Source organism: Drosophila miranda, chromosome 3 (genome assembly GCF_003369915.1).
Source record: "Drosophila miranda strain MSH22 chromosome 3, D.miranda_PacBio2.1, whole genome shotgun sequence".
NCBI lineage: Eukaryota > Metazoa > Arthropoda > Insecta > Diptera > Drosophilidae > Drosophila > Drosophila miranda.
Window position 1 is genome coordinate 6,964,498 of NC_046676.1, and position 23,179 is coordinate 6,987,676.

Sequence of the window (23,179 nt, forward strand, 5' to 3'; positions counted from 1 at the left end):
GCCAATTGTCGTGACAATATGCATGTCAAATGTCATGCGAGCATTATAAAATTTATAAGCCCATGTATGCAGTCGGATCGAGTTCTGGTCTTGTCTGGTCTACTCTGCTCAGCTCTCTGACCCCAATCAGACAGACTGGAATGACAGACCCCGTGTCATTGCCAATGGACAAATGCCGTTCTGCCCTGTAGCCCCACACAGTCAAACCACTCAGCCTGTGTGTGTGTTTGTGGACTGTCAGAGTTTTATCAATTTTGCCAATTTTCAGCTTAAACTTGTTTGGCAGTCGAGCACTGGAGCTTTCCACCCGATCCCATTCAATTATTGTAATTGCATCAGAATGGACAAAGGGAACGAGAACTCTTGCATCTTTCGGGTCAGATTCAGATGAGGTAAGGAAATTGCAGCCAGCCGATGTACCCATAGCAGAAGATCGTTGGGATAGAACTGTTAGTATTTTGAGCAACCTCTGACAACCGTATGATACTACTGGTTCGACCCAAACCGTCTGAGTATTCAATACTCCCGATTAAAGGGCCTTGCAAGTGCCGTGTAGTATGTATATGTATTGCATTCCATGTAAATAGTTATATAAATGTGTTCTTCTATTATGCAAATCACGTTCAATATTTAATTTAGTTTACTATTTAATAATACGCATAGTTACATACATATTAAATGTTTTTCGTTTTTGTTTAGTTGGATTTAAAGTTAGGCTTATTCGATACAAGAAAGTCTATTACAAGTATGCCATAATCGTATGCACGTACATATATATAATTTTAATCGTACTTGTATAATTTGTAATTTGTAATTGGTAATCGTAAAAGTAATCCGTTAAATTTGTGCACTCTGAAACAGAACAGATTCAGAATCGAGTCGCGTCGCGTCTGCCTGACACAAACAGACGTACGTATTTTCCTATAGTTTGAGTTTTATTTCGTTTTATATTGCATATGTTGGTATCGTATGGTTAGATCAAGTGATAGCAACTGAACGGAACACTGCCAATACACAAAAACAACAACACTTACAAAAGTATAGGTCTACTTACATACACTCCTTCTCCTAGGCATAAGTATGCTTAAATAAGTACGAACTAAGCGGAGAACTTGGAGATGTTCCCTTGCCAAAAATTATTGTGACTCATCGAAGGACTGCTCTCTCTATTCCGCAATTTAATTTTTACAATTTTCGTATACTCATACAGTAAATGTTATATTTAGTATCTAGGTATATATTGTATATGCTGGAATAGCTATAATTTCCGTGTGGATGTGAATGTGCGTGTGCTTATGACTCTATTTTGGAATACATTCATATAGATGGTTTTGTTTTAACAACTTGGGTTCCTCTTAGGTTGCCGCCTTCTCAAGTTTTGTTTCTCGTATACATTGTTTACATTCATTATAGTCTTTTAAGTCTAAAATACACTCTCTTCCCGGGGAATCCGGGTACCTCTCCGGTCATCCTTGGATGAAGAAATCAGAAACAAACAACGAAAACACATAAATTGTACAATATTCTAAACATAGGTTTTGGTTATCTTATAACGCTTCGCTTCCATTCGCTTCCATTGCCAGTGGTTGTCAAATTGTTGGGGTTCGGGCCCTAGAAGTCATGGTTCCCGCAATTGGTAAAACCGTAATCCGAAAAGCTTTCAAAGCTTTTCAACAAATTTCAGTACACCGAATTGTGATGCTCGTAGTTGTTGTGGGCGGCTGCGGCATGGTGCAAGTACGATGGGATAGCCGTGGCGTTAAGCTCCGAGGCTCGCCGCCGCAGCGCTGCAATGCTATGTCCTCGCCACACGTCCTCGTCGGTTGCACCGTCTGTAGGCGACTGCATCGACTGGTGGCAGTGGAGTCCTTCCTGCTGCTGCTGCTGCGATGGAGTCGGCGGTGCCATCTGTAAGGTAAGCGGTGAAAGCTTTTGTTGGGGGTTGGAATAAAGCTCTCCAGGGGTTGTAGTTACCTGCTGCTGTTGGTGAGTCTGCTGCTGCTGCTGCTGTTGGTGAGTCTGTTGCTGCTGCTGTTGCTGTTGGTGAGTCTGCTGTTGCTGTTGTTGGTGAGTCTGCTGTTGCTGCTGCTGGTGGAGCGGCTGCAAAGGACAATGTAACTTAACAGTGGTGGGTGTCCCGGCTAGGTACTGGCAAGAAACTCACCATGGACTCGCCACTCAGCTCGTTCTGACTGGCGTTTGGCTGCGTGGAGATTGGCGGTGGGGTCACCGAGGAGCAACTGTTCATGTTCGGCGGTGTTGTGGCGCTCGGGGAGCCGCTCGGCCCGCAGGCTACCCCGCCCACACTGTGCTGGTACATCATGGAGTCTCCTGGAGGGAGAAAACCCAGATTAATGGCTGCCTTTGTCTCTGTGATTGGTGCAAGCAGCGCCCGATTTCAAGTTTCAAATTTTATATTCCAACAAAAAAGTGTAACAATGAAAACTTTGCTGCTGACAGCCAAAAAACATGTCTCCAAAATTTCAATTAGCACAACTATACGAAACCAAATAAACGAAACAGAAGACCAACGAAATGCCTTTGGGTACGGGTGTTCCTAAAAATTAAACGACTGTTCGCTAATTGATCGAACAAATAAGCAGCCCAACCAGCGGTCCAGCGATCCATCGGCCCAGGGCATTATAAACCTTATGCGATGCGATATCGTACCATACAGTATTTGGGGCTACCGAAAAAAAGTGTTATGAGTTCAAAGAAATTGTGTCGTGCCTGGTCAATTGACGGGAGAACTGGAACTGGAAATGGATTGTATCGAAAGCTAAGCAAATACATCAGCAGAAGGAAACGAACGACAAAAGCAAAACAGAAATAATACGAGTATTACCAATGAAAAAACCGAAAAAGTGTCAACGCTTGTCTTTTGTTCGCCCGAAAGTCAGATGGAAAATTTTCGGGGCATGTGATAGCTCAGATAATTCTGATATGGAGTGGGGAAGCAGGGGATTCAGGGCCTGACGCAACACCTACCCAGAGCATTCAGGCCGTAGTGCTGATAGCTGCCCGCCCCCAGGGCGGAGCCCATGTTAATGCCCGAGTTGAGGCCGCTGTTCAGCGAGGAAGATAGCGGCGACGACTGATTCAGCTGGCCAAAGCCTTTTCCCAATTGCAGCGATTAGTGGGGGATCCACAAGATACGAGATACGGGTTAGTAGAGATAGAAGTGGCTAGGAGCCTGGGCTGACTGATCCACTCACCTGCTGTCATGGGGTTGACCCCCACACTCCAGCGGTCGCCGCCAAACATTCCGGTGCCGCAGAGGCCGTCACCCATGGCGATATTCGTGATATTGGCCCCGAAGGGCGGGAGTCCGTGCGAGGGCAGCAGGGCTCCCGGGGTGCGGAAGACATTGGTGGTCTTCTTGCGCTTCTTCCACTTGGCGCGTCGGTTCTGGAACCAGACCTGGAAAAGAGCAATGGAGGATGGTATTAGCTATTGGGCTAGTTTTAACCAACCAATATTGGAGTAAGGCTAGATGAGAAATAATGACTGGACCGGCGATCTACCTTACCGATCTAGATTTAAGTCATATCAATCTTTAACCCAAGAATCTGTAATCCAAGTAGTATGTAGTTTTTTCGATTTCAAGATGGTATTCTTGATTAGCAGATAGTTCTATTGTGTGTGTATGAGTGGCATACACATACCTGTAACTTTGTGCTTCGGCTCCTTGTTAAGCAGCAGCAACCCCACCCCGCATCGCAAAACCCACTCCAAAATCTGCCTCCTACATGGTCTTAATCGAGATCAATTACCGTCGTGACAGTCGAAACATGTCTCGAAACACGCACACACGCACACACGCACACATGCGAGTATTGTACAAGCAGATTTACATGCGCATAAATTCCATATGTAAATTCTTCATCCATAGGCAGAGAACAAGGCAATCAGCTATTTGGCGAGCAATCCGCCCAAGCCCCAACCCCAACCCCAAACCCCACCACAGCCACAGACCCTCTCCAACAGGTACCGCATCTTTGGTCATCGCCAGGACAATGACGGGACTGGCCCTTCGATACGCTTTTGTCTTATGGCCGGAGAGGTCGTAGCCCGTGTCGGATGTGTGCTGTGTTCGCTTCAAATTGGCATTTCCATATGCATAAGAACGGAGAACGGAGCCGGGCCACGTAGACATGTTGATGTTTTGACATTTACAAGGCAGAACACGAACACAAGCACTCCAAGCACACACCCAAGCTCCGGATCGGGGGGCCAATGTGTTGCCTATATCTAGGGGCCAGAGCCAGACCGTTTGAGGACCTCCGATTGGAATATCTCAACTTTTAACTTTCTGCTTTTCTATAGTGCTTTTTTTGTTTTGTTTGTTGCTGATTTCCACATGTTTTTTGCAGGTGGAAAATGAGAAAACAAAGTCCCAGCGAGTGAATGACTAGTGACATGAAAACGATTTTTCCGCCATCAAGGCATCAGGCCGTTCGCATCCACATCACTCGAAAGTCGGGTTGACAACTTAACCGTTATACACACACCTTTACCCACTCTCATACACATACATCCTATGTATATAAACAGTTATATAGAATTTATAAATCCCAGCATTCGTGGCAAATCTTGAGCTGTCACCGACTGTCGACTGTTTCTGTCTGAGTGCGCCAGACTAATGGCAAAGGAATACCAGGACCAAACAGAGAGCCACACACAGCAAACAGGATAGACAGGGACAGTGAATGTACAGGAGAAAGAGAGAGTGAGAGAGTCTGAGTGAGAAAGAAAAATGGCAAGTTTTGCGCAAAGTAACTTTGCTTGTAAGGCCTTCTGATGGTTCTGACTTCAGATGGTCCCTGGGGGGTTTGTCATATGTCGGACAATGGCAGACACCACCGAAGAGAACTCCACTCCACTCCACTCAAGCTCAACCGAACAGAACTGGACTAAGCTAAACAGAAATGAACTATCACAGGTTGGCTGGATGGTACACCAGGGACGCTAATGTGCCACATTGTGGAAGGGATAAAGGGTGGGGGCAAGGGGAACAGGCATGGCAGGGCAGGGGCAGGGGTAGCCAGGGAAGCGGGACTGAAGTCGCTGGGGTGAGGGTGTGTCGGCGACCTTGACTTGTTTATGTTTTTTACGTGTTTATGCCTCGCTCTCTATTCATTAACTTTTAATTTAATAATTTAAGACAATGTCTGACTGTCTGCCCTCCTGCTCTCTCTATCTATCTCTCTCTCTCATTCTCTTTATCTCTTTCTGCAGCTACGTTTCTCTCTCTACCACTTGCTGCCTCTTTCTGCCGCATTGAGTTTGGCAAATTAAATATGCTTGCTGCTTTTATTTTGCTTGCCACTTTCGTGAGTGCCAGAACACACCTACGCAGCAGGACAGAACACGAACGGAAACAAGACGGAGAGGAAGAAGAGGAAACAGAGGAAGAAGCCAACAGCAAAAAGCAAAAGTCATTGCCTTCCGTTGGCCTGGTCTAAGGTTGAGGGCTGGGGCCGAGATAGCCATTAAATTGGCATAACGTGCATGACGTGCCCGGCACGTAAATAGGCGTTAAAATGTCGGTTAAACAAAACATTTATTTTTTATGCCCAATATCCCTGCCGCCATCTATGCTAGAGTGTGTGTGTGCGTGCGTCTACTTTTATGGGAGGGTGTGTGCGGTGCCAGACACAAAAAAACAACATGCGTTTGTGTGTGTATGTGTGTCTCCGTTTGCATTTGATTTGTTTTCCGCGGCTTGCTTTTTCCCTACCTTTTCCTTTTCCTTCCTAACTTGCTTTTTTTTTGGCTGCGCCCAATTTTAAGCGTGAATCCGAAAATCGGTATAAAAAAGAAAACCGAAAAATGCTCCTTATGTCGCGTTAAATTGTGTGTCTACGGTAATTTTTTAAGCTTCACCCTTATGCATAAATTATCAGCCGCTGAGTGGCCTGACTCCCGCCCCAGGAGCGCATTGCTTCACTGATTTGTGTTTACAGGATACTCCCAGAGCGAAAGGGTATGATGGACGAGTGTAGAAGGTTGTATCAGGCCTTCACCTTTAGAGATTACTAAACTATGGGTTATGCTTTAACTCGGACCAGATATTTCTGTTTCAGATTGTAGGTTGTTTTTTTATACCCGATACTCAAAATGAGTATTGGGGTATATTAGATTTGTGGTAAAAGTGGATGTGTGTAACGTCCAGAAGGAATCGTTTCCGACCCCATAAAGTATATATATTCTTGATCAGCATCAATAGCCGAGTCGATTGAGCCCTGTCTGTCTGTCCGTCCGTCCGTCTGTCCGTCTGTCCGTCTGCCCGTCCCCTTCAGCGCCTAGTGCTCAAAGACTATAAGAGCTAGAGCAACGATGTTTTGGATCCAGACTTCTGTGATATGTCACTGCTACAAAAATATTTCAAAACTTCGCCCCGCCCACTTCCGCCCCCACAAAGGACGAAAATCTGTGGCATCCACAATTTTAAAGATATGAGAAAACCAAAAACGTAGAGTTGTAGAGAATGACCATATCTTTAAGACTGCGGAATCTGAATTGGATCGTATTATTATTATAGCCAGCATCAAGAAAACAATTTCATTTTTTCTCGCCCTGTCTCTCTCTAACACACACGTAGCATAGGTGGCTTTGCTTAGAGTAAAACATTAGCGCCTAGATCTCAGAGACTACAAAAGCTAGAGCAACCAAATTTGGTATCCACACTCCTAATATATCGGACCGAGACGAGTTTGTTTCAAAATTTCGCCACACCCCCTTCCGCCCCCGCAAACGACGAAAATCTGGGGATATTCAAAAATCTCAGAGACTATTAAGGCTAGAGTAACCAAATTTGGTATCCGCACTCCTGTTAGATCTTACTATAAAACGTGTATCTCAAAATTTCGCCCCACCCCCTTCCGCCCACACAAAAGACGAAAATCTGTTGCATCCACAATATTGCACATTCGAGAAAACTAAAAGCGCAGAATCATAGATAATGACCATATCTATCAGATTGCTGAATCTGGACCAGATCAGATAATTTTTATAGCCAAAAGGAACAAATCAATTTGCACTGGCTTCGCAGCGCCCGACGACAAGCTCAGACTGATTTTCTGTCTCTCTCTTTGTCGTGTCGTTTAATATTAGCGGCGTCTGCCTAAGGAGAGCCATACTGACTAAGTATCGGGTATAACCGTAGAGTTGCGGTGTCCGCAGCAACTCACAACGTTCCCCCTCGTTTATATCCGGTTCCAGAAAAACCCCAGAGAAACACCCCACAAATCAAGTAAAATAACATTGGTATACCCGGTTAGATTATGGGAAACCTGCTTTCGCTTTGTTTGTAGATTATGGCTTGTAGATTATACCCAGCATATGTGCATCCTATACACGAAACTTCTTCGGGATGAAGAAAAATGTTCTCAAAGTTCCCACCAGTTTTAAAACTTCCTTAATGAAATACTAAAAAGGTGTTCCATTCTATGTTAAATAGGTATATCATATTTCGCAAGCATGCGGCTAAGACCTCTATATATCATAAAGCTGCCATAAGAATTATTCGAAAGGGTTTCACCATCTTCGACTGGATCTTAACTTTTCACTGTTTCACTAAATTTTAAATCAAATGAGTTAATGAGTACTTTTGCCTCACCCTGAAGGGGGCCTTGCTCTAGTTAAATGAATTCATGGTTTCTGTTGTATAAGTTGCTTAGTCAAGTAACAGTATGTGTGATAGCTGTTATCAAAAATAGATAGTCTAGGAATAACTTTTGCCATATCTCCCATTGAGGCAGTGAATGGATTTTTACCAAGCTCAAGTGTTTTTATTGTTTTTAGTATTCGATCACACTTTCAACCCTCCGTCCGTACCGTACCTCCAGTCTCTAACAACAATCCTTCAACAGTAGGCTGCCCTGCCAGGCAGACACACAAAAAACAGAAGCCGACAAAAAATTTCAGCCATATGTTTCCCACAAAAGCATTTTCATGTTTGACTTTTAATTTTCACTTCACGACTGACACTGCAGCAGCTACGGAAGCAACAAAACCCAACAAATAAGAAAATACACCACCAGCAAAAAGCCAAACAAAGCGGGGGGAGACAGAGAAAGAGGGAGGGAGGGACAGGGGCAACTGTTGCAAATAATAAATGAGTCAAGTTCATGAAAAAGCAATTTCTTGCGGCAGGCCGCTGATATTAGCACCCAGATCCGGAAAGACCCGCAACCGGCAGGGGAGACGACAGACCAAATGAAGGCAGAAGTCAGGAATTAAGTATCGGCTAAATTACATGGCTATACCTAGGATGAGGGTGTGGTGAGGGCTGGGGAGCTGGAACTGCGGCTGGAAATGGGATAACAAGTGATTTGCTTTGATTTTATGGGCTGGATAGGTGGATGGTGTTCGCAGTTCCGGGAGGGTGGATAGTAAGGTCTGAAGGGTGGGTGTGAAAGAGCCAACGGCTTTTTATTATGAACCTGTTTATTGTGTCGCCCTTGCTGTCATCCAGCCCCTGCCAACGTTAGTCCCAGTCCCATGTCATAATGGTCTCTGTCTGTCATAGCGGACTGGCACGGGCAGTGGCCCATCCTCGCGGCTTGAGCCTTGTTTATGATATCTGCTCGGTTCGTTATGCAACATTAATTGCACATTATGCTTAATGGCTGATTAAACAGCTGTAAGGATAACGAGGCCAATAGTAGCAACAGCCTCAAAAGAATCCGGTTAGCTTCGAATTGACTGCAACTGCAGCCCGCAATTTGCATATGACAGGCAACACAACACGAGTACCGATGACAACATAGAAATGCACTTTGGCACAAAAAGCCGCACTTCAACAACCAATTTCAAAATTATCAATCAGAGGCACAGAGCCGGATATATGCACATATACCCATGAGAGGGCATCGCATACTCGTGCTCGTTCAGTCCCGCGATAGTGCAGAAAATTGCAATCAAAATTCGATTAGTCTGCAGTGCAAATGTTATTCATCTATTCATCCTGCCAAAGAGACGGAGGACGGACGGAGGGGCTAGTGCAGCTCGATCCCCTCTTAATAAACCGTTGATTGGTAAAAGCCAGAAAGTGCAATAATACTCGTAATTTTCGGCTCGTTTTTATTGACAATTTTTGCTGGATCTGTGGCCTGACAGGAGATTGGATATTGTCTCTTCACAAGTACAAGTGCGAGTGCGAGTGCGAGTGCGAGTGCGAGTGCGAGTGCGAGTACGAGTATCTCTCGGATATTGTTGCTGCTGGGCTATAATCAAAAATCAATTGGCCGGGTTATTGCTTTCCTTGGCCCCCTTGTGGCTGCCAGGCAACCGGAGATGAGAAGACCACTCAAGAGGGGCCCGGTCCCCACCAAGCTGTCCCCTGGATATTGTTGGCCTTTGATGTTTGCCTGACTGGGCGGACGCCCTTTCTGCCTTCAGCATGTCTTCAACTTCAGTTCAAGCATCTTTTTATTATGATTATTGGTCCTTTCATATCCTTGGCGAGGACGGACTCCGACCTCTGATCCAACTCCCTCTCTGACTGCGGCTCTGAGTGGTTTATGGAAATCGCTTTTCGGCCAATATCTTTTCATTCCTGAGCATATAAAAAATGCGTATAAATTCATAAAATGCCGTCTCCGCGAAGCCTTCCCTCCCTCCATTTACCTCACTCCCACACACACATACACACGCACACAAACACACAAATGCGAGTCGATTTATTTTATGTTATCCTTTAAATCCTGCTTTACGAGTCGGCCCCGGCAACACTTGCTTCGAGGCCCAGACCCCACCCCATTCCCAACGCCAGACCCCCATGGAGCAGGGGCCAGTCCGCTGAGACTGGCTCAAAGTCTACTATGCCCGTCTCTCTCTCTCTCTCTCTATATATATCGCTCCGCGCTCTCCCTGTAGCCGTCTCTCTTTCTCTCCCTCTCCCTCTCTATTCGTTTCACTTGGAGAAATGTGTCGCACTGCCCTTTGATAGACATCATCAAAGTGGTTCTTTGAGGGGTTATTTGCGGGGGAACAACAGCCAATTCCGGACGAGTCCAACTTTTGATTTATGAAATAGTTTTGAATATTTGATGCATTTTATTTCTTTTGCATTTTGGGGGTTGCCGGGGCAACTGCAGCCCCCACTTTTGAGAGGTTGGAGCGTGGTGTTATGGACCATGCGATGCAACCCCCGAAATTGTTTTTGGTGCATTTGAGGAGCATGCGCAGGTCCAATCCGGCCCCCTCCACACCTCTTCGCTCTTTCTCAATCTGCCCCTGACTTGCTCTGGTTTTTTCTGCTCTTGGGTTTCTCGGAGAAGTTTTTCAACCTTTTTTCGTGAATGGGTCTGCGTGGGGGTGGTGCTCTTGTCATTCTATCAATGGCAGCCTCAGTTGGAGCAGCTTATCCCGGATAGACTCGCCAACCCCCAGCTCCATGCCAGCGTCGTCTGTGCCCCTGCCCATCGGGCACTTTGGCACGCCATTTTCACACAAACATTTCAATGAAAAGTATCAACGAAATTGCTTTTGGAATTGCTTCATATGCCATAAACAGAATGCGTGCCAGATTTTCTTGATGCTCTTTATGTGCATTTTATAGAGGGACTCCTGGCCTCCAGTCTCTGGGATTTCTGCTGTCTCTGGCTCTTTTTAAAGCTCTCCACTAAACTTACTCCGTCGTCCACAGGCCCTCTTCTGCCTCACCCTTCGCTCCAGCCGCAGTTGCCACATTTTTCTGTTTGTTGCATATTTTCGTTTTTGGTATTTCAATTAAAGTTTAATTAAAATTTGCGATGCCATGGTTATACCAGAGACGACCCAGTCGCCTCAGGACCCGCTTCGAGGGCTTTCTCCTTCCAGCAGAGTCCTGCCCTTTGAATCCCAACCTCCTCTCCCACTCTTCCACCTTTGCATTTCCCTGAGATTTTAATAAAGATGCTCTGCTCGCTTTTTATGAGAATATCCAGTCTAATTTTAGCAAAAAATTCAGATATGGTATGGGCGTCATAGAAATTCAGCTTATACATACATCCCGCATATTTCCTCCTCCGCCCCCATCCCCATCCCCGCCCCATGATAGTGGCTCCCCCTCTCCAGAGTTCAGTGGGCTATTATTAGAGGGGCATTAAGCGGCTCAGCAAATAAATTAGTTCTGTCTGGAGTCGAGGCAATAATTTATCAATGCTCGCAGTGGGAAGGAAAGTCGTGAAGGAGCTCGGACGGCACTGGATTGGCCCGTACGGGACTGGTGTGGCCCGGATGGCCTGGACTGTCACTGGCCCTGCGCTTAAGCCAATCGATATTGCTTATTCCTGCTGAATCATAATAATTCAGGAGAGTTTTTCTGTATATATGTACGTATGTACGGATACAACTTTTCTGCATTAATTTTTGGATAGACAATGGCATTGCATTGAACTACGTTTTTCAGTTCAAATCGATGTAGCAACAAATCCTGTTAAAAAAAAAAAATAATATTAAAGCAAAAAATTTTAAACTGAAAATTGACTTGATTTTTTCCGCTCTGTTCAGTTTGTTCGTTATTTTATGTATTGAATATTTAGCGTAAGTCTAACGTTGTGAGATGCAGCTACGGCCGCCACTCTACATTTATACCCGATACTCAGTCAGTATTGCTCATCTCCTCTCGTGCATATGAAGAGTGTGTGAAAGAGAGAGACGAAAAGGACTAAGCGCGTGGACGCTTTTTTGTTCCTTCTGGCTATAATTATAATCCAATCTGACCCGGATTCGGAAGTCTGGAAGATATGGTCGTTGTCTAGATTTTGAATTTTTGGTTTTTTCGTATCTTCAAAATTATGGCTCTAGCTCTCTTAGTCTCTGAGAACTAGGCGTCAATCAAGACAGGCAGGCAGACATGGCTCAATTGATTTGGCAGTTGACGCTGCCTAATAATATATATGTATACTTAATGGGGACGGAAACGATTCCTTCTGGGTGTTTTACACATCCATTTTTATATACCCCTCTACTCATTTTGGTATAAAAACACCAATTTGGAATACTTAATCATCTTCAACAATCTTTTAGGGGCAGAGCCTATCTTCTTTCTAGCCATTTCAGCTAACCGATCATAAAGCTGAAAAGTAGGGAACTAAATTCAGAAAAACTCCCAAGAAAGAGATGTAGTAGGGTCTCTAGAAGAGCTTCCTCAGACAAGATCTTGAGATATCCAGTTGTAAATTTAAGATTAAATCCGTTGCCAAGCGGTTGATTGGTTATAAACCTTATGAACTTTTCAATCCCATCTCCTGCCCCTTTCACCTGCAGAGACCTGCGCTGCCTTGGCGCGGTTGCCTGGCAAATTAATCATGTGAGAAATTCATTTAGTGCCCAGACACACACACACACAAAGGCACGTGCTGGGACGACGCTCGCCCCACCCACCCACTGTGGCCCTGTCGCGTTGCAACAAATTAATAAACAAACCAATAAATGTTAACATTCCAGACAAAGCCATTACAATGCTTTTGACAATCTCTCCGACAATGCCTTTGACAATGCCGAATCATGATAAGTCAATTTTGCGGGTCATCTTCCATCCAAATTCAGTCCTCCCCAGTCCGCCGGCGCCCCGCGCCCCCTGTGGAGATGTCACGTGTGACGAACAGATTGTCCCGGACCCTGACCCGAGGCCACGTCCCGGCCACGTAAATTGTTCAATTGCTGCTGTGAAAACACAAATTAACAATTGCCGGGGAGCCTCCTGCTGGGCCCCGCCCTGGGCTTACGACTGCGTTAATTCCACCCCAACCCTCGGCAGATCCGATTAGGAAGGAAGTAGGAAGAGATGCTCTTCGCTCTGGCTTTTATGTATTTATTAAATTATATTTACCATAAATGGTGCTGTGTGTTTGTCGCTGTGAAGAAACTCCTCTCTTAGCCAGTCGGCCGCTACGTGAGCCTCATAACTTATGCACCTGCCACCCCCTTCACCCTTCACATGTGGAACTTTGACTTGATTTTTGTGGTAATACGGGTAGGAATTTTCCTGGAATTTAGTTGGGAGGAGACGGCAGGGAGCAGGGATCTGTAGGCTGTCTTTATGCCGTCATTAGCTGCAAATCCTGGTAGATTGATTTAGGGCCAGACGTGTGTGTGCATATCGAATGAGGGTCGGACCTCTTGCAAGTGTGAAAATACCTCCAATGCTCCAAGGAGCCACTAAATGTGTTATTTCAGTCTGCCACGGCCACGGCCACTGCCAGTGCCAGTGCCAGTGCCACTACCACTGCGACTAACAGCGGGCCAACTTAATTTATATGCTAATTTTATTAAACAACAATCCCGAAACTAATCCAACGGCCTGACATCCTCTAAGCCGCAACGACAACACAAAATCAAACATTAGAACAGCGGGATAGCGGGACAGCGGCTGGAAGGAGAAAATCAGCCAAAGGCCGACGGCAGACGCCTTCAGCGTTCAGCCTTTAGCCACCCTGCCGCCTGCATCATCCACCCTCTCCCTGTGACAGTTACCTGCATTGTCCCTTGGACAGCCGGATGGGGAAGGATGAGCAAGGTTGTGGCAGAGGGAGAGGGGGAAAAGCATTAACAGGCAACACTGATACGCAATTATTAAAACAATTTATCAAAGTAGAACACATCCGGCAGGTTCGTACAGGCGGAGGTGGTGGGACAGGATCATCATGAAGGTGTCGCCCGCCCCCGCCGAGTAGGCAACAGTTCTCACTCATGGCTAATTGTTTTAGCCAGAGCAGTAGCAGTAGCAGTGGCAGAGAAAGAAAATCCTTCTATGGCCAATAAGACAAAGTTTTTGGCATTTATTTCAACCGCAAAACAATTCTCGCATTGCTTCACTGGCTGGCTGGCGAGAGAAGTAAGAACAACCGGAAACGGAAGCTTAAATACAAATTTAATGAAGCAGTAAATTCGATTGTCCCATAAACAAAGGCCCGGGCGAATGCAAAGGACCCCCGCCTAAAGAAGAGGAGCAGCGGGAGCTGGAGGAGAAGCAGCCACAGAGACAAGGATAATAGCAGCAGCAGCACAGGGGAGCCATGCCAGCCGCAAAAGGATAATGCCCGTTGTGCATGTGTGAGTGAGTGTCTGAGCTTCGCATAAAAACTTTTGCAAGAGAGAAACCAGAGCGAAAGAGGGGCGTTGGGGCGTTGTGGCGTTGGGTCGGCCGTGAACGCCTGGGTTGGGGCGTGCCTGAATGCCGGACTAAATGTGACTTTATGAGCTTTAATAAAGTATAATTTTGGGCGCTTAAATGGTGTTCGGCGGAGCCTCCCAGCAGCCCAGTGCCTCGTAAACTGCTGCAAGGAAAACGGAGAAAATATCCCACCAATAATAAGAGAGCCGCAGACCCCTAATACGCCCTCTGGGCTGCTGCGGTTTTGTGCAACACAAGTGAAATGTCATGTCAGCCCCAAAATGAACTAAACCGATTTCGGAGAGAGCTCCAACTGACAGCCGTCGAACCGCAGGACAAAACCACGTAAAGTGTGATGGGGCAGGGGCAGGGCACTCACCTGGACACGGGACTCGGTGAGGCCGATGCGCATGGCGATCTCCTCGCGCATAAAAATGTCCGGATAGTGGGTCTTCGAGAAGCACCGCTCCAGCTCGTTTAGTTGGGCCGGGGTGAAGCGCGTGCGGTGTCTCTTCTGTTTGTTTTTGTCCAGGAGCTGTACCGAGAGAAACCAAAAGAGAAAAGAGACGCACACACATGAATGAGATGTATATATGTGTATATGTATCTTAAGTACACACTAACTACCAAGGAATGCAATCTACAAGCTACAGTACACTACAGTAGTACAGAACAGTTAAAGTAGGATAGGATTGGAGTTCTACGGTTCTAAGTATGGAAATCAAGGTACACTTACTTTTGGTTTTTTTGTGATTATTATTACGAATATGAGTCATGGCACATTTAATAGGTTCATTACACAATTCAGAACACACACATTCACGTTTTTGGAAACAGATTTGCGTTTTGTATCGAATTTCGAATTGAATTGTATTTGATTTTTGTTTTTGTTTTTGTTTTTGGCATAGCAGAGTAGTATTTGAAGGGAAAATAAACATCGAAAAGAACATGGATTATTAAAAAAGTTTGGTATAAACTATATATCTATCACTTTCGCTCTCGCTCTGCTTCTCTCTTTCTCGCTCTCTTTCTCTCTCTCTCTTTCTCTCTCTTGCTCAGCTTATTCTCTCACCTGATCCTGTTGCTGCATGTTGGTGTTGCCGCTGCCACCACCTCCGCCTCCGCCGCTGCTGTTGTTGCCGCTGTTGTTCGCGTTGTCGCACAGTCCACCGGAGATGTGGAGGCGTGACACGCCACCTCCAACTGGCAGTCCAACGCCACCTCCGCCCGAACCGCCGAGATCAGCCAGATTCGGAGCACCGGGCAACTGTCCGAAGCTGTTAACGCCCGCGTGCAGCGCCGTCAGTGCGGCCTTGGGCAGATCACAATCCTTGGGGCCTGCAGCGAAATACATATATGCATACTTTATTAATGATAAGATTTTTTTTTAAGGCTCAATAAGAATCGTCTATAATACTTTTAATTTCAAATTTTGTTGCGTTTCTGTTAAATTTCAAGTCAAGTTTCGATTTGGATATCGAATTCTTCACATCTACATCTATATTTGTTCTCCATTTGGGCAATTGTTCTTTTGTTGCTTCTTTACCAGAAAAAAATTGGTCTCTGCATTAGATATCTGTCACCAATTGATATTTCGGAATTTTGCAGTGCACAAAATTTTTTGCATTTGTTATAATTTGCTTTCAATAATGTCGAACTTCGTGGTCAATATTTAAATTTTGACCGTGGGTTTAATGAGCGTGGTAATACACTGGATCATGTGGAAACTTATTTTGGGGGCGATGTTTCATGTGGCCATCGGTGTCGTTGTGGTGATCTGCAGCGCATATTGGTTGGGGGAGTCCGTTCCGCCTCAAAATATTAGTCCAAATCGTGGTGCCCAAGAAATGCGACAACCCAATGGAAGGCTGATTAAAAATCAGGGACTTTCCAAAAGCTTAACATACGTATTCGAATGATCAATAGCTTACACCGATAGACTGATAGTTCCACTGATTAAACAATCCACAGATGCTAAGGCGTATCGAAAGGGAAAATTTTATAAACCACTCAGCCACACAAAATACAAAACACACGGCACTCGATGATGAAAGTTACTTTTGTTGAATTATTGTTGAGATGTTAAATTAAATCTCTTAAAGTCTCTCGGGGGAGGGCTAATCGTCTGTCTACTGGTATTAATTAATTTTTTCGGTATCTACGCGGGGCTCTGGTTGGAAGCGGTGAGGTAACGACCTAGAGTATTGCTCGGACCGAACTGCGGCGATCGGATAAATTGAATTTTTCAACAACCTGTCATTCAGGAGGAGAAAAAGATGCCAAAAACAGTCACAAACGAACGGGTGAGCCAGAGAGAGAGAGGGAGAGAGAGACAAACAACAAACTGAGGTGCGATACACACAGATACAGATACAGCAGCAGGCGCAGATACAGATACGAGACTGTGAGCGAGCGGGCGAGCGAGCGAGCGAGTAAGCGAGTGGTAACCCCTTTTCATTTCCTACCTTTTGGTCTCACTCGACGACGTAACGTATCTGTATTTTGTTTTATTCCCATTTTATTTTTCCGTGTAGCTCATGTCAGTGAGTACCAGCAGCAACGGCAGCAACGGCAGCAACATACATCCCGAGAGATGGATGCAGAGATGGCCAGAGTCGGAGGCCGCATCATCTTCATCGTACGCCTGGAATTTTTAACATGTACGTGTGAGAGAGACTCCGGCTCGACCCAACTCTTTTTCCCCTTTTTACCTCTTTTCACTTTGATTGTTGCTGTTGCTGTTGCCTTTGCCGCTGCCGCTGCCGTTGCCGTGTTCAACTGTTGCTACAAGTCAAACATTTACTCATCACCAGTGAACGCGAACTCTCGTCTTGTCCGCAGCCATAGAGTCGCGCACAACCTTTGGGGGGCGAGCCGGGACCTAGGACCGGGCTATAGGCGGGATGTTGTCATGATTGTCATTTGATTATGCCCGAAGTGAAGGTGTAGGCGGCTAGTGGCGGTGTGCAATTTCCAATGAAAGCGAGGCCAAAATGCAAATCCCTCTAAGCTGGAAAAAATCTGTCCGCTTTGACCACTCTCCTCCATTGCGCTTCCCTCCCATCCAGCTCTACTCGCTCCATTGCCCATTGCCGACTTTGATGTTGTCAGTGGCGGGGGTATGGCGGCCCTCAATGATTTTTATTGTTTTCGAACCGAACTTGTTAAAATTTCGGCAACATCAGAGGCAAACGAATCGTAGTCGAGATCCCAGATCCGAGCTCCGAGATCCGAACTGGAATGCAGTCAACAGGTGAACGAGTGCAGCCCAAGACGCCGCATAAAATCATAAATATAAGTGGCAGCAAATAAAAGATATGGACTCGAATCTCAGCTGCCGGAGCTCCGCTTTAATGGGGTTCTGGTCACAAGCGACATTCCCTGTAAGCCGCTTTTGTTGTTGTCGCTGGAGAAGGCGCTGCTGGGGAAGTGCTAATTTTTACACATACACCCAGTACGGCTACTGTTCATTAGCGATTTTCAGATGGTGACGTCCCCAATCGTGCCCCATCAGCCCCCAAGCCCCACAACGGAAGCTGCATGAAGAGCTCTATATTGAAGAGGTGCCTAAGTCGGGTGGAACGTGGACTTTGACAGTGCAATTGTAGCACACGATTGGAGCACCTAAAAGAAAGTCTTCGGACATGGCCTCTGCCTGTCAGCTCCCACCACTAATGACTGCTATATTTTTAGAGCATTACGCAGTACGCACAGTAAACGGCAGTGCCAGGGCAGCGGGAGCCCAGGGGAAAAGCAAATCCAAACTCTGCTCGTGATTAGTAAATTTAAGGCGCGGTGTTAGGTGCGATATCTCCATCTCCATATGCTTTGTGCTATCCATCCATCTCTCCATCCGAACATTCACGCTCGATGGCCACATCTCAAACATGTATGTATCTGTATCTACGGTATACTCTCAGGGGGGAAACGACACGTCGTTCTGTTGCGCTGATGCTCCAAAGAAGTGCGACTTTTAACATCCAACTGTTCCCGCTTCCTTCTGTTTTCTCAATTCAAATCCACATAGATACACACTCGAGCACATTTGGACAGCGTTTGGGCCACGTTTGGGAGCCATAAAATAGCGCCACTTCTCGAAATCGCACTTCCCTGGCAATGGGCAGCCATCTCCCCGTCCCTGCCCAATCGTCCAGCCACTCACTCGCTCCGTCACTCTGTCAGCCAGCAGGCTAGTTAGTTAGTTAGTTAGTTGTTTCGACCAACTTTGATTTTTTCACCTCGTCTTTTACAGTTGTAACACATAAATATTAAAAATAAACACACACACATAGGACAAGTGCTGTCCTAACTGTGCATTGAGTATGCAGATCGAGGAGATGTACTCTCCAGTGGCCAGCAGCTAGGTCCATGTCCATTCAGAGCACATATCTTTAAACGCCGTAGACTGTAGGGTCTTTAAGTTGGCTTGTGCCCAAAATATAAACCATAGAGATTACCATTCTTCAATCTTCCTGTAGTTTAGTTATTGCCCGGTGTTTACAATAAAAAAAAAACCGCATTTAAAGGTGTAACTCCATCGAAAGAGATATTTTTTCTATGAAATTACGCTGAACTAAACATGTCTACTCCGAATTTTGTCGGGAGCCTTAGCACCTTAGCAACACTCAATGGTAATTCAAATATATTCGTGCAGTTGAAATATTGTATAACATAATACAGATCTGATTACACCCTTAATATATGACAAATACTCACGCAAAATTGCGGTACAGCCTAATAGAACAGCATATTCGAATCAATCATTGGAACATAGTTATTCAGTTAGCAAACACAGAGGACATTAAATTATAGGGAGCTATAACAATCAAACAAACAAACTTTGAAACACACAGAGACACAGCCCCAGATACAGGTACAGATACAGGTACAGATACAGGTACAGATACAGATACGGATTCACAGATACAAATGCAGATGCTTTTACACCTGGCCTGGAGCGGACATTTTAGTTGGTCTCTGGTCTCTGGTCCAGACGAGGCCAAGCGATACGAAACGAAATGAAATGAAAACCGCACAAAGCGATTAATTAATTAAAATTGGCAAACATGAATTTATCGCGCAAGCAATTTGCACAATTTGCGCAAATCAGTTTGTCTGTTTTGGGAGCGAGCGCGAAATGCAAATATCTGCCACAAAATGTACGGACGTGGCCGAGGACGAGGATAGGCCGGACTTGACCAGGACAGGACGAGCCTATGCACCTCTGTCTCTCCCCCTAGTCGTCAGTTGCATGTGCAATGTGCATAATTATTGAAATTTGGAAATTGTGCGGTTTTTAGCAGCTGCCTACCAGAGCATAGGCTCCGGCATGGTCCCAGCACCAACACCAGCACCAGATCCAACTCCTGTGAAGGCTCAGGCTCAGGTTCAGGCTGCTCCAACAACTAACCGCAACAGGGAACAGAATCCACAGCAACCGCAAAACATTTCAATACAGAATGGATGCCAGGCCTCGCAGTGGCGTGGGCGATCGTGGTTTGGGGGCTTAAGCACATATTTCACTAGCTCCGGCTACCGCAAAAATACCAGCACACAAGGGGCGCCAGAGAGCGCGGGTTACTGGTATTGGGCAAATGAGGGTACCAGAAAGGGGTATCCGCGAATTACATTTGCAATCACGAAATTAATTTAATTAATGCGAGAAACACCAAAAACTCCAGCCGAAAATGGAATAAAATGCGATTCAAGTCTCATTGACAGAGCCAGAGAAAGACAGGCAGTAAAAGGAAAAGTTCTCGCATTTCTTTTGCATGCAAATTGTCTTAATTGTGTGGACCTCCATCGCCATCTCCAATCCCTCTTTCCCCCCCAGTGGTGCACAGGCACAGGCACCCAATATGCAAATGTTTTTGAATGCCCTGCAACTGTTGCCAGTCCTCTGTATCCTGAGGCCCCGTTTTGTTGTGCCCAAAAAAGGCTTACGAAATTTATTATGGCAGCCCCTCGCACTGCAGGCGGGATTTGGGCAGGAGATTTCGCAATGCGAGTCATTGAAATTTATAGTTTTCCAGGAGGCAGAGTGGGGGCTGACTTTAAGACCCATTAAAGAGGATTTTTGTCTACCATAATTCAGCATTTTGCGCCCTGGGTAGATGGTTTGACAATCGATTTTCTCGATTGGTCTCAATAAAGCACTTCTTTGCATATTTTTCGCACTTTCCCGGCAACTATTGAAAAACGAGCATACGCATCGTGGCCCAGCGACAACTGGCGTGTGAAAAATGGCAATAAATTAATAAAAGTAATTAATTACAGCGCGCCGAAGGATCCGGGGCCAGAATCGCCTTCCGGCTGGCAATAAAAATTGAATAAAAACGCAAACATAATTCATTCATTCAGAGATTCACCCGCACAATGGACTGCAGTCGGAGGTAGTGGTAGTGCCGTTGCGGTGCTGGTGCAGGTGCAGGCAGGGCTAACAGCAAATTGATTGCCGAAATTGAAAGTGCTTGAACAATTGATCAACAATGTGGCGAAATCAGTTTGTTTGCAGCGTATTAATATGTTTTGCAATATAAATATTAATATGTGCTGGCCAGAACGGTTTGATAATTATGTGCGTGCTCCCGCTGCACAAAGTAATTCACAATTTGCGGCATATTTAAAAGAGCAATTATATCAATTAACACACACACCCACACCCACCTGGGGAATGCCAATGGGCATGGGAATGGGTATGGCTATGTGGGAATGGGAGTGGGAGAGAGCCTGCCGAGTTAGTTAAATATACAACTTAATTATTGCTAAATGCACGCGACAAGCGCTCAAGCGCCAGCTGGTTAGACGTCTCAATTATAGGCCATTTAGCAGATGAAAATCTGAGATGCCAATCGGAAGATCGGAAGTAACTACAGACCACTCCGATACCCTTACCCACTCCTCATATAGAAAGATACACGCCTGCAGGTGTGCTCAAGAAATTAGTTTAATTATGGCCAAGCGGTTGGGAAGGGACGGAATGGGATGGATTAATACACACGTTATTATATATTAGCGTAATTCACTTGCCGATCTTAATTACAATATTATATACGTACTCCCCCCCTCTCTGATCACCTCTGTTCCGTCTGTTCGCCCACAGAGGGGAGCGGAGCGGAAAAACTACAATACTACAATCGAGTACTTACCCAGCACATTGGCCCCAAGATTGTTCAGCATGTTTGCCGAGAAGTTGCGTATGGATAAAGTCGACAGCTTGTCGCCTTTTGCTGGTCGCCCGCTTGAATAGTGAAGGTCCAATCGTTTCAATGTCCAATTCCGAATTCAATTTAATTGAATCGGGAATCGTGTTTGGGGCAGAATCCCAGTGAGATGTTCTGCTCGTATACTCGTCTATCACAGTACGTTTATGTTCGTCTTCATCTTCAGTTCGATTCACATTTCAATTTCTTGGTGCTGTTTCCAAATGGGTGTGGCTGGAAGCAAACATAGCTATTATTATGTAGAGACTGATCTGCGACTGGCACTCCTATTAGAAGCAATCCCATATGAATTTATATCCATATATTTGCTGTGCCCCTTAAGTGTAATATACAAAACATAATATAATTGAATCTGTTGACGTATGAGCTTTAAGTTTTGGAATCTATGGTATGAAGGATTAACTAACATGATCTACCATTCTCTCAATTTAGCTTTAGGAAGAGTCTCGCAATTTTCTGACGAATACTTACTTACTTACATGTTCTTCAGGAAATCAAATAGAAACCCTTTCCACTCGTTCTTCACCTTATCCTTATCCTTATGCTTAAACCAAATAAATAAGTGTTCAGATCTGCAGTTTAGATATCCAGAAAGCCTAATTAATTATTACATCTTTAAAATGGTATGTCATCAGCGCTAACCCGCATCAGATCCCCTTTCCCGTTTTCAGCTTCGATTCGATTCCCTAGAAAACTAAATCCATTTCACTTTCTTTAACCGCAGCAGCTTGTGCAGACCTTCGATTGTTTTTGCATTGACTTTTATTGCTCATTTTGGCCTAAAACTTACCTACGTGGAGATCGACCTCCTCCGCCGTCGCCTTCTGCTGCTGCTGCTACTGCCTCTTTATGTGTGTGGCAAGTCGTTGGGTTAGCGGTCAGAGTTCAGTTCATAGTTCGGGGCTGACCAGAACAGACCAGGGTAGACGGCTGAGACGCTCAAATTGCCATAGTAAAATTAATTAAATGCCTTGACCATAAAAAAACCAAAGAAATTAAATCGAAGTCACTTGGCCGGAAGTTGGAAAGTTTCCTTCGGCACGCACAAACACACAATCGCTAGCTTACTCACTCACACGCACACACACACACACACATATAGCCATGCACAGGTAAAGCACGCAAGGAAACGGAAGTCGTATCGTTTATTGATGAGCTGTTTGACCAACTGACAGCAGGAAAGGAGGATAGCAGGACACTGTCCAAGAGGGGAACCCCGGGTCTTCCTCCCTGTCTTCGGGTGCGGTCTACTTCTCTTGTTTTTTGGTTTTGTTTTAATTGATTGCGTTAAATGCCGTCAACCTCTTTGATTTTTCGCACATTTTCACTTTTATAAATCGTGTTATTCGGGTCTCAGTAAATCATTGTCGATCTTGGGAAAGTTTATCTTGACTTTAGCGACGGGTTTTGACTTAGAGTTTGAGTGTAGGCTTGAGTTTGGGCTTTGGTTAGCGTGGCGGGACCGAACGTAACGGAGCAGAACGGAAACGACCGCGTAGCGCTGCCAAGGCGGACTCGCTTGCATTTGAGACAAGCGCGAAAAAATCAAAACGAATTGACTCCGGCTGTGATAACGTCGTCGACAGACATCGACGCTGCCCTGCGCACTGGTGTCGAATCAAATCGCCTCCCATCCACCCTCCACGCAGCTCTGGTCACCCACCCCCGGGCTCGGATTCACTTGGCGCTACGAGACACTGTTTATCTTTCGCCCCCCCCTGGCGTTATCCGCCTGCGGGGTTATCTCCTGCATTGATTTGCAAGAACAAACACACTAAATAGAAGCCAGAAGCAATCGGTGAGCGAGGGAGAGGGACAGCTACAAGCGCCAGCTGCCATCTTGCTTTCA

At 45.5% G+C, this 23,179-nt stretch overlaps 1 protein-coding gene across 1 annotated transcript; it reads right to left on the reverse strand.

Annotated features, from left to right (window-relative positions):
* Positions 1-687: 687 nt before the first annotated feature.
* Positions 688-22,911, reverse strand: LOC108159965 (homeobox protein orthopedia). Its single transcript, XM_017293643.2, has 9 exons — positions 22,121-22,911; positions 21,256-21,543; positions 15,180-15,445; positions 14,487-14,642; positions 3,216-3,420; positions 2,989-3,114; positions 2,165-2,331; positions 2,039-2,100; positions 688-1,915 (listed from the first exon to the last, which is right to left on the reverse strand). The coding sequence occupies exons 2-9, from the start codon at positions 21,284-21,286 to the stop codon at positions 1,681-1,683; spliced, it is 1,248 nt and encodes a 415-aa protein (XP_017149132.1). The 5' UTR covers positions 21,287-21,543; positions 22,121-22,911; the 3' UTR covers positions 688-1,680.
* Between the last annotated feature and the right edge of the window lie 268 nt (positions 22,912-23,179).

Excerpts from the sequence above, each read along its gene's own strand:
- LOC108159965 (XM_017293643.2), bottom strand. The coding sequence starts at position 21,286 with ATGCTGAACAATCTTGGGGCCAATGTGCTGG. Across the intron at positions 3,115-3,215 it reads GGTCAACCCCATGACAGCAG|GCTTTGGCCAGCTGAATCAG; the intron begins GTGAGTGGATCA and ends AATTGGGAAAAG. Across the intron at positions 2,101-2,164 it reads AGCTGAGTGGCGAGTCCATG|CCGCTCCACCAGCAGCAGCA; the intron begins GTGAGTTTCTTG and ends TGTCCTTTGCAG.